This window comes from Neodiprion fabricii, chromosome 3 (genome assembly GCF_021155785.1).
Source record: "Neodiprion fabricii isolate iyNeoFabr1 chromosome 3, iyNeoFabr1.1, whole genome shotgun sequence".
NCBI lineage: Eukaryota > Metazoa > Arthropoda > Insecta > Hymenoptera > Diprionidae > Neodiprion > Neodiprion fabricii.
This window is the reverse complement of record NC_060241.1, coordinates 775934-787786: the sequence shown is the minus strand read 5'-3', so window position 1 is coordinate 787786 and position 11853 is coordinate 775934. Positions and strand designations below refer to the sequence as shown.

At 41.2% G+C, this 11853-nt stretch overlaps 1 protein-coding gene across 1 annotated transcript; it reads left to right on the top strand.

Moving 5' to 3' along the window:
- The first annotated feature begins 154 nt into the window (after window positions 1-154).
- Window positions 155-2131, top strand: LOC124179065 (39S ribosomal protein L14, mitochondrial). The gene is made up of 2 exons (XM_046563082.1): window positions 155-672; window positions 752-2131. The coding sequence occupies exons 1-2, from the start codon at window positions 483-485 to the stop codon at window positions 1003-1005; spliced, it is 444 nt and encodes a 147-aa protein (XP_046419038.1). The 5' UTR covers window positions 155-482; the 3' UTR covers window positions 1006-2131.
- Window positions 2132-11853: the final 9722 nt, after the last annotated feature.

Sequence of the window (11853 nt, the reverse complement as noted above, 5' to 3'; positions counted from 1 at the left end):
CAAATAACTTTCCCCTCTACAGAACGTCAAACGACCTCCATGAATTCGCTGACCGTATTCCGCGAACTCTGGTGGTAAAATTTTAAACCAAGAAACACGAGGATCAAACGAGTTACATCAAGTCAGTCGAATCGTTAGCGTTAAGGCGTTAAGAGAATCTCATAGCTTCTGGTCGTAGTAACAATTTGTTGCAGACGACACTACGTCGGGCCACGGATTTCAAAAGTTCCGAGACGTATTTCTACTTATTTACTTGATTTACATTACAACAAAGTCAGATCATCAGTACCTATGCTATCGAAAATTAAATTCGGATGCTAGCAAGTTCATTGAGCAAAAACACTCTGTGCATGGGGATGATAATTCCGTCCGTATTGTCACCGGAATAAAAGACACGGTATTTCGAATCTATTTCTAACCTCAAAAAGAAAAAAAAAAACGAACATCTGATACCGAAGGGAAGGAGAAAATATTAGAGAAACATGGCTCTTTGTGGATCGAAGATAAATGTAATGTCTAGGGGTTTTCACACCACCCCGGTTGCCCAGGAAATTCGAAAAATGGCCCGATTGCGAGTCGTGGATAACAGCGAGATTGGGAAGAGCGCTATGCTGGAAGGAAAACCACCTAGATGCATTCATGTATACAACAAGCGTGGTGTTGGTTTCTTAGGTATGTGTACAAGATTACGAGCGAACAATTATTTCGTTATCCTCTGTTATTCATTTTCTTTTATCATCCACGCATACAGGTGACAAGGTGCTGCTAGCCATAAAAGGTGAAAAGAAGAAAGCCATCCTTGTAGGACTCAAGCAAAACCAGTCGCCTAGGATACCTAAATTTGACAGCAACAACGTTGTTTTAATAAACGACGAGGGTACACCCCTTGGGACTCGGATCCACGTTCCAATTCCCCATATCCTGAGAACTCTACTACAAGAAAAAACTCAAACCAAGGGAGCTGACTATACAAAGCTGCTTGCTATAGCATCAAGATATGTTTGAATCTAGGGTTACGATAGTGGTAGAGTATGTTATTTAATTAAAAAATAAAATTCTAGTATATATACATATTATTGGAATATCATGCGGTGTATGTTTATCCATTTACGGAATCGATTTATCGATTCTCTGACACATTGGCTGCAGATATAAGTACAAAGAACGCTATCCCCGGGTAATTTTCCACAATGGTTTGCTGCGTTGACTGAAGAATATATTCTTTTCGAATAAGAAGAGAAAACTTGAATGAAAAACAAACAAAAGAATATATTCTTCAGTCAACGTCTGGCGGGTCTAGAGACAATTCTGTTACCCTACACTTTACAGACTTGTCTCTGCTCGGCTTAACGTAAAATTAAGTCGGCAACGCGAAATACTGCAAATTTTCCCCCGCGCACGTTCAAATGTGTAAAGGTCGTTATGCTGCAGACCCGAACCAACCTTGAATCATGTCACACCGTGGTTTTGCTGTTATCGAGTTGGAACTGCAGTAACGAATTAGATTATGCGTTGATTATACGAATATTTATTTATGTTCTTGTAAATGCAATACTTGGAATTTATTTTACATTCGTTTTACATGATCTCAACGCGTTATTTTTGCAACAACGACTTTGTCGCAATGGAGCGTAGAATTGGTTGCACGCAAAAGGCCAAGAAGGCGAACGTAAATCGTTTCTGCGTAGGAATACCTATACCTATGTATGGACGAGCAGTGTTTCTGATTTAAAAACACCGAACACCTTTATTACACGAGTATGAATGTGATCCCGCAGAAATAATCTATTGCCAACCACGTTTCGCTGCATAACTATAACGACTTTGATAACACATCAACGAGAATTCTTACGTTGAACAGATCCGACTTTTGAATATCCGTGAATATGTAATCCTAATGTACTAATTCTTATAGCATTAGTTGATGAAAGAAAGAAATTTGTCTACACAATAAAACCCTATAAAAAAAATCTGATACAGACTGTCGGATCCGACAGAGATCCGACAATCTGTATCGGATTTTTTTTGTAGGGAAGACGTTATCATATTTTGCTCTAGATAATGTATACTGTACACCTATTTCCTCGTATTGTAGAACTACTTCTTGAATAAACTTCCGTCATATTCTGCATTTTGTTTCGTCTCAGATCTGTTTGTTCACGAGTAGATTTTTTTCAGAATTTTCAGCTGTTAGTTTTGTTGAGTTGATCTCAACGGATTGGGACTGCGCCCGATCGATTCCTCTCGCAAAGTTACGTTGGAATAGTGCATGGAAGAATTTATTCCAGCACTTTTCGAAATCGCGGAAATTTTCGCCAAAAATGCAAAGGGGTTAGCCTTACTTTTTCTTCATTTTTCGAGCCGAAAATTTTTGGTCTCAGATTCGATTTGAATGACCCGTACCTGACCAATTGAACCCTCAGGAACTCAGAAAATGCAGCAAATAGGACGTGGGACCAGGAGGAGAGAAATGGCACGCAAAAATACACCTGCTGAAAAATGTCGAAAATTTAGGTTTTCGTTTTTTGGCTGTAACTTCCGATGCGTTGATCGCAGCGCATTGGGACTGCGCCCTATCGATTTCTCTCGCAAAATTACGTCGGAATAGTGCCACAATTAATTTATTCCAGCACTTTTGGAAATCGCGAAAATTTTCGCCAAAAATACAAAGGGGTTAACCTTCCTTTTTTTTTGACCAAAAAATTTTTCGTCTTAGAATTGATTCGTATGACTCTTTCCCAACCAATTGGACCCCAAGGATCTCAGAAAACGCAGCAAAAGGAGCGTGGGATCAACGGGAGAGAAGATACGAGGAAAAAAGCACCTGCTGAAAAATGTCGAAAATTCAAGTTTTCGTTTTTTGGCTGTAACTTCCGATGCGTTGATCGCAGCGCATTGGGACTGCGCCCCATCGATTTCTCTCGCAAAATTACGTCGGAATAGTGCCACAATTAATTTATTTCAGCACTTTTGGAAATCGCGAAAATTTTCGCCAAAAATACAAAGGGGTTAACCTTCCTTTTTTTTTGACCAAAAAATTTTTCGTCTTAGAATTGATTCGTATGACTCTTTCCCAACCAATTGGACCCCAAGGAACTCAGAAAACGCAGCAAAAGGAGCGTGGGATCAACGGGAGAGAAGATACGAGGAAAAAAGCACCTGCTGAAAAATGTCGAAAATTCAAGTTTTCGTTTTTTGGCTGTAACTTCCGATGCGTTGATCGCAGCGCATTGGGACTGCGCCCAATCGATTTCTCTCGCAAAATTACGTCGGAATAGTGCCACAATCAATTTATTTCAGCACTTTTGGAAATCGCGAAAATTTTCGCCAAAAATACAAAGGGGTTAACCTTCCTTTTTTTTTGACCAAAAAATTTTTCGTCTTAGAATTGATTCGTATGACTCTTTCCCAACCAATTGGACCCCAAGGAACTCAGAAAACGCAGCAAAAGGAGCGTGGGATCAACGGGAGAGAAGATACGAGGAAAAAAGCACCTGCTGAAAAATGTCGAAAATTCAGGTTTTCGTTTTTTGGCTGTAACTTCCGATGCGTTGATCGCAGCGCATTGGGACTGCGCCCAATCGATTTCTCTCGCAAAATTACGTCGGAATAGTGCCACAATTAATTTATTCCAGCACTTTTGGAAATCGCGAAAATTTTCGCCAAAAATACAAAGGGGTTAACCTTCCTTTTTTTTTGACCAAAAAATTTTTCGTCTTAGAATTGATTCGTATGACTCTTTCCCAACCAATTGGACCCCAAGGAACTCAGAAAACGCAGCAAAAGGAGCGTGGGATCAACGGGAGAGAAGATACGAGGAAAAAAGCACCTGCTGAAAAATGTCGAAAATTCAGGTTTTCGTTTTTTGGCTGTAACTTCCGATGCGTTGATCGCAGCGCATTGGGACTGCGCCCAATCGATTTCTCTCGCAAAATTACGTCGGAATAGTGCCACAATTAATTTATTCCAGCACTTTTGGAAATCGCGAAAATTTTCGCCAAAAATACAAAGGGGTTAACCTTCCTTTTTTTTTGACCAAAAAATTTTTCGTCTTAGAATTGATTCGTATGACTCTTTCCCAACCAATTGGACCCCAAGGAACTCTGAAAACGCAGCAAAAGGGGCGTGGGATCAACGGGAGAGAAGATACGAGGAAAAAAAGCACCTGCTGAAAAATGTCGAAAATTCAGGTTTTCGTTTTTTGGCTGTAACTTCCGATGCGTTGATCGCAGCGCATTGGGACTGCGCCCAATCGATTTCTCTCGCAAAATTACGTCGGGATAGTGCCACAATCAATCTATTTCAGCACTTTTGGAAATCGCGAAAATTTTCGCCAAAAATACAAAGGGGTTAACCTTCCTTTTTTTTTGACCAAAAAATTTTTCGTCTTAGAATTGATTCGTATGACTCTTTCCCAACCAATTGTACCCCAAGGAACTCAGAAAACGCAGCAAAAGGAGCGTGGGATCAACGGGAGAGAAGATACGAGGAAAAAAGCACCTGCTGAAAAATGTCGAAAAGTCAGGTTTTCGTTTTTTGGCTGTAACTTCCGATGCGTTGATCGCAGCGCATTGGGACTGCGCCCAATCGATTTCTCTCGCAAAATTACGTCGGAATAGTGCCACAATCAATTTATTTCAGCACTTTTGGAAATCGCGAAAATTTTCGCCAAAAATACAAAGGGGTTAACCTTCCTTTTTTTTTGACCAGAAAATTTTTCGTCTTAGAATTGATTCGTATGACTCTTTCCCAACCAATTGGACCCCAAGGAACTCAGAAAACGCAGCAAAAGGAGCGTGGGATCAACGGGAGAGAAGATACGAGGAAAAAAGCACCTGCTGAAAAATGTCGAAAATTCAAGTTTTCGTTTTTTGGCTGTAACTTCCGATGCGTTGATCGCAGCGCATTGGGACTGCGCCCAATCGATTTCTCTGGCAAAATTACGTCGGAATAGTGCCACAATCAATTTATTTCAGCACTTTTGGAAATCGCGAAAATTTTCGCCAAAAATACATAGGGGTTAACCTTCCTTTTTTTTTGACCAAAAAATTTTTCGTCTTAGAATTGATTCGTATGACTCTTTCCCAACCAATTGGACCCCAAGGAACTCGGAAAACGCAGCAAAAGGGGCGTGGGATCAACGGGAGAGAAGATACGAGGAAAAAAGCACCTGCTGAAAAATGTCGAAAATTCGGGTTTTCGTTTTTTGGCTGTAACTTCCGATGCGTTGATCGCAGCGCATTGGAACTGCGCCCAATCGATTTCTCTCGCAGAATTACGTCGGAATAGTGCCACAATTAATTTATTCCAGCACTTTTGGAAATCGCGAAAATTTTCGCCAAAAATACAAAGGGGTTAACCTTCCTTTTTTTTTGACCAAAAAATTTTTCGTCTTAGGATTGATTCGTATGACTCTTTCCCAACCAATTGGACCCCAAGGAACTCAGAAAACGCAGCAAAAGGGGCGTGGGATCAACGGGGGAGAAGATACGAGGAAAAAAGCACCTGCTGAAAAATGTCGAAAATTCAGGTTTTCGTTTTTTGGCTGTAACTTCCGATGCGTTGATCGCAGCGCATTGGGACTGCGCCCAATCGATTTCTCTCGCAAAATTACGTCGGAATAGTGCCACAATTAATTTATTCCAGCACTTTTGGAAATCGCGAAAATTTTCGCCAAAAATACAAAGGGGTTAACCTTCCTTTTTTTTTGACCAAAAAATTTTTCGTCTTAGAATTGATTCGTATGACTCTTTCCCAACCAATTGGACCCCAAGGAACTCAGAAAACGCAGCAAAAGGGGCGTGGGATCAACGGGAGAGAAGATACGAGGAAAACAGCACCTGCTGAAAAATGTCGAAAATTCAGGTTTTCGCTTTTTGGCTGTAACTTCCGATGCGTTGATCGCAGCGCATTGGGACTGCGCCCAATCGATTTCTCTCGCAAAATTACGTCGGAATAGTGCCACAATTAATTTATTTCAGCACTTTTGGAAATCGCGAAAATTTTCGCCAAAAATACAAAGGGGTTAACCTTCCTTTTTTTTTGACCAAAAAATTTTTCGTCTTAGAATTGATTCGTATGACTCTTTCCCAACCAATTGGACCCCAAGGAACTCAGAAAACGCAGCAAAAGGGGCGTGGGATCAACGGGAGAGAAGATACGAGGAAAAAAGCACCTGCTGAAAAATGTCGAAACTTCAGGTTTTCGTTTTTTGGCTGTAACTCTCGATGCGTTGATCGCAGCGTATTGGGACTGCGCCCAATCGATTTCTCTCGCGAAATTACGTCGGAATAGTGCCACAATTAATTTATTTCAGCACTTTTGAAAATCGCGATAATTTTCGCTAAAAATACATAGGGGTTAACCTTCCTTTTTTTTTGACCAAAAAATTTATCGTCTCAGAATTAATTCGTATGACTCTTTCCCGACCCGTTGGACCCCAAGGAACTCAGAAAACGCAGCAAAAGGAGCGTGGGATCAACGGGAGAGAAGATGCAAGGAAAAAAGCACCTGCTGAAAAATGTCGAAACTTCAGGTTTTCGTTTTTTGGCTGTAACTTCCGATGCGTTGATCGCAGCGTATTGGGACTGCGCCCAATCGATTTCTCTCGCAAAATTACGTCGGAATAGTGCCACAATTAATTTATTTCAGCACTTTTGAAAATCGCGAAAATTTTCGCCAAAAATACATAGGGGTTAACCTTCCTTTTTTTTTGACCAAAAAATTTTTCGTCTCAGAATTGATTCGTATGACTCTTTCCCGACCCGTTGGACCCCAAGGAACTCAGAAAACGCAGCAAAAGGAGCGTGGGATCAACGGGAGAGAAGATGCGAGGAAAAAAGCACCTGCTGAAAAATGTCGAAACTTCAGGTTTTCGTTTTTTGGCTGTAACTCTCGATGCGTTGATCGCAGCGTATTGGGACTGCGCCCAATCGATTTCTCTCGCGAAATTACGTCGGAATAGTGCCACAATTAATTTATTCCAGCACTTTTGGAAATCGCGAAAATTTTCGCCAAAAATACAAAGGGGTTAACCTTCCTTTTTTTTTGACCGAAAAATTTTTCGTCTTAGAATTGATTCGTATGACTCCTTCCCAACCAATTGGACCCCAAGGAACTCGGAAAACGCGGCAAAAGGGGCGTGGGATCAACGGGAGAGAAGATACGAGGAAAAAAGCACCTGCTGAAAAATGTCGAAAATTCAGGTTTTCGTTTTTTGGCTGTAACTTCCGATGCGTTGATCGCAGCGCATTGGGACTGCGCCCAATCGATTTCTCTCGCAAAATTACGTCGGAATAGTGCCACAATTAATTTATTCCAGCACTTTTGGGAATCGCGAAAATTTTCGCCAAAAATACAAAGGGGTTAACCTTCCTTTTTTTTTGACCAAAAAATTTTTCGTCTTAGAATTGATTCGTATGACTCTTTCCCAACCAATTGGACCCCAAGAAACTCAGAAAACGCAGCAAAAGGAGCGTGGGATCAACGGGAGAGAAGATGCGAGGAAAAAAGCACCTGCTGAAAAATGTCGAAACTTCAGGTTTTCGTTTTTTGGCTGTAACTCTCGATGCGTTGATCGCAGCGTATTGGGACTGCGCCCAATCGATTTCTCTCGCAAAATTACGTCGGAATAGTGCCACAATTAATTTATTTCAGCACTTTTGGAGATCGCGAAAATTTTCGCCAAAAATACAAAGGGGTTAACCTTCCTTTTTTTTTGACCAAAAAATTTTTCGTCTTAGAATTGATTCGTATGACTCTTTCCCAACCAATTGGACCCCAAGGAACTCAGAAAACGCAGCAAAAGGAGCGTGGGATCAACGGGAGAGAAGATACGAGGGAAAAAGCACCTGCTGAAAAATGTCGAAAATTCAAGTTTTCGTTTTTTGGCTGTAACTTCCGATGCGTTGATCGCAGCGCATTGGGACTGCGCCCAATCGATTTCTCTCGCAAAATTACGTCGGAATAGTGCCACAATTAATTTATTCCAGCACTTTTGGAAATCGCGAAAATTTTCGCCGAAAATACAAAGGGGTTAACCTTCCTTTTTTTTTGACCAAAAAATTTTTCGTCTTAGAATTGATTCGTATGACTCTTTCCCAACCAATTGGACCCCAAGGAACTCAGAAAACGCAGCAAAAGGAGCGTGGGATCAACGGGAGAGAAGATACGAGGAAAAAAGCACCTGCTGAAAAATGTCGAAAATTCAGGTTTTCGTTTTTTGGCTGTAACTTCCGATGCGTTGATCGCAGCGCATTGGGACTGCGCCCAATCGATTTCTCTCGCAAAATTACGTCGGAATAGTGCCACAATTAATTTATTCCAGCGCTTTTGGAAATCGCGAAAATTTTCGCCAAAAGTACAAAGGGGTTAACCTTCCTTTTTTTTTGACCAAAAAATTTTTCGTCTCAGAATTGATTCGTATGACTCTTTCCCAACCAATTGGACCCCAAGGAACTCTGAAAACGCAGCTAAAGGGGCGTGGGATCAACGGGAGAGAAGATACGAGGAAAAAAGCACCTGCTGAAAAATGTCGAAAATTCAGGTTTTTGTTTTTTGGCTGTAACTTCCGATGCGTTGATCGCAGCGCATTGGGACTGCGCCCAATCGATTTCTCTCGCAAAATTACGTCGGAATAGTGCCACAATTAATTTATTTCAGCACTTTTGGAAATCGCGAAAATTTTCGCCAAAAATACAAAGGGGTTAACCTTCCTTTTTTTTTGACCAAAAAATTTTTCGTCTTAGAATTGATTCGTATGACTCTTTCCCAACCAATTGGACCCCAAGGAACTCAGAAAACGCAGCAAAAGGAGCGTGGGATCAACGGGAGAGAAGATACGAGGAAAAAACCACCTGCTGAAAAATGTCGAAAATTCAGGTTTTCGTTTTTTGGCTGTAACCCTCGATGCGTTGATCGCAGCGTATTGGGACTGCGCCCAAACGATTTCTCTCGCAAAATTACGTCGGAATAGTGCCACAATTAATTTATTCCAGCACTTTTGGAAATCGCGAAAATTTTCGCCAAAAATACAAAGGGGTTAACCTTCCTTTTTTTTTGACCAAAAAATTCTTCGTCTTAGAATTGATTCGTATGACTCTTTCCCAACCAATTGGACCCCAAGGAACTCAGAAAACGCAGCAAAAGGGGCGTGGGATCAACGGGAGAGAAGATACGAGGAAAAAAGCACCTGCTGAAAAATGTCGAAAATTCAAGTTTTCGTTTTTTGGCTGTAACTTCCGATGCGTTGATCGCAGCGCATTGGGACTGCGCCCAATCGATTTCTCTCGCAAAATTACGTCGGAATAGTGCCACAATTAATTTATTTCAGCACTTTAGGAAATCGCGAAAATTTTCGCCAAAAATACAAAGGGGTTAACCTTCCTTTTTTTTTGACCAAATAATTTTTCGTCTTAGAATTGATTCGTATGACTCTTTCCCAACCAATTGGACCCCAAGAAACTCAGAAAACGCAGCAAAAGGAGCGTGGGATCGACGGGAGAGAAGATGCGAGGAAAAAAGCACCTGCTGAAAAATGTCGAAACTTCAGGTTTTCGTTTTTTGGCTGTAACTTCCGATGCGTTGATCGCAGCGTATTGGGACTGCGCCCAATCGATTTCTCTCGCAAAATTACGTCGGAATAGTGACACAATTAATTTATTTCAGCACTTTTGAAAATCGCGAAAATTTTCGCCAAGAATACATAGGGGTTAACCTTCCTTTTTTTTTGACCAAAAAATTTTTCGTCTCAGAATTGATTCGTATGACTCTTTCCCGACCCGTTGGACCCCAAGGAACTCAGAAAACGCAGCAAAAGGAGCGTGGGATCAACGGGAGAGAAGATACGAGGAAAAAACCACCTGCTGAAAAATGTCGAAAATTCAGGTTTTCGTTTTTTGGCTGTAACCCTCGATGCGTTGATCGCAGCGTATTGGGACTGCGCCCAAACGATTTCTCTCGCAAAATTACGTCGGAATAGTGCCACAATTAATTTATTCCAGCACTTTTGGAAATCGCGAAAATTTTCGCCAAAAATACAAAGGGGTTAACCTTCCTTTTTTTTTGACCAAAAAATTCTTCGTCTTAGAATTGATTCGTATGACTCTTTCCCAACCAATTGGACCCCAAGGAACTCAGAAAACGCAGCAAAAGGGGCGTGGGATCAACGGGAGAGAAGATACGAGGAAAAAAGCACCTGCTGAAAAATGTCGAAAATTCAAGTTTTCGTTTTTTGGCTGTAACTTCCGATGCGTTGATCGCAGCGCATTGGGACTGCGCCCAATCGATTTCTCTCGCAAAATTACGTCGGAATAGTGCAACAATTAATTTATTTCAGCACTTTAGGAAATCGCGAAAATTTTCGCCAAAAATACAAAGGGGTTAACCTTCCTTTTTTTTTGACCAAATAATTTTTCGTCTTAGAATTGATTCGCATGACTCTTTCCCAACCAATTGGACCCCAAGAAACTCAGAAAACGCAGCAAAAGGAGCGTGGGATCAACGGGAGAGAAGATGCGAGGAAAAAAGCACCTGCTGAAAAATGTCGAAACTTCAGGTTTTCGTTTTTTGGCTGTAACTCTCGATGCGTTGATCGCAGCGTATTGGGACTGCGCCCAATCGATTTCTCTCGCAAAATTACGTCGGAATAGTGCCACAATTAATTTATTTCAGCACTTTTGAAAATCGCGAAAATTTTCGCCAAGAATACATAGGGGTTAACCTTCCTTTTTTTTTGACCAAAAAATTTTTCGTCTTAGAATTGATTCGTATGACTCTTTCCCAACCAATTGGACCCCAAGGAACTCAGAAAACGCAGCAAAAGGAGCGTGGGATCAACGGGAGAGAAGATACGAGGAAAAAACCACCTGCTGAAAAATGTCGAAAATTCAGGTTTTCGTTTTTTGGCTGTAACTTCCGATGCGTTGATCGCAGCGCATTGGGACTGCGCCCAATCGATTTCTCTCGCAAGATTACGTCGAAATAGTGCCACAATTAATTTATTTCAGCACTTTTGGAAATCGCGAAAATTTTCGCCAAAAATACAAAGGGGTTAACCTTCCTTTTTTTTTGACCAAAAAATTTTTCGTCTTAGAATTGATTCGTATGACTCTTTCCCAACCAATTGGACCCCAAGGAACTCAGAAAACGCAGCAAGAGGAGCGTGGGATCAACGGGAGAGAAGATACGAGGAAAAAAGCACCTGCTGAAAAATGTCGAAAATTCAGGTTTTCGTTTTTTGGCTGTAACTTCCGATGCGTTGATCGCAGCGCATTGGGACTGCGCCCAATCGATTTCTCTCGCAAAATTACGTCGGAATAGTGCCACAATTAATTTATTCCAGCACTTTTGGGAATCGCGAAAATTTTCGCCAAAAATACAAAGGGGTTAACCTTCCTTTTTTTTTGACCAAAAAATTTTTCGTCTTAGAATTGATTCGTATGACTCTTTCCCAACCAATTGGACCCCAAGGAACTCAGAAAACGCGGCAAAAGGAGCGTGGGATCAACGGGAGAGAAGATACGAGGAAAAAAGCACCTGCTGAAAAATGTCGAAAATTCAAGTTTTCGTTTTTTGGCTGTAACTTCCGATGCGTTGATCGCAGCGCATTGGGACTGCGCCCAATCGATTTCTCTCGCAAAATTACGTCGGAATAGTGCCACAATTAATTTATTCCAGCACTTTTGGAAATCGCGAAAATTTTCGCCGAAAATACAAAGGGGTTAACCTTCCTTTTTTTTTGACCAAAAAATTTTTCGTCTTAGAATTGATTCGTATGACTCTTTCCCAACCGATTGGACCCCAAGGAACTCAGAAAACGCAGCAAAAGGAGCGTGGGATCAACGGGAGAGAAGA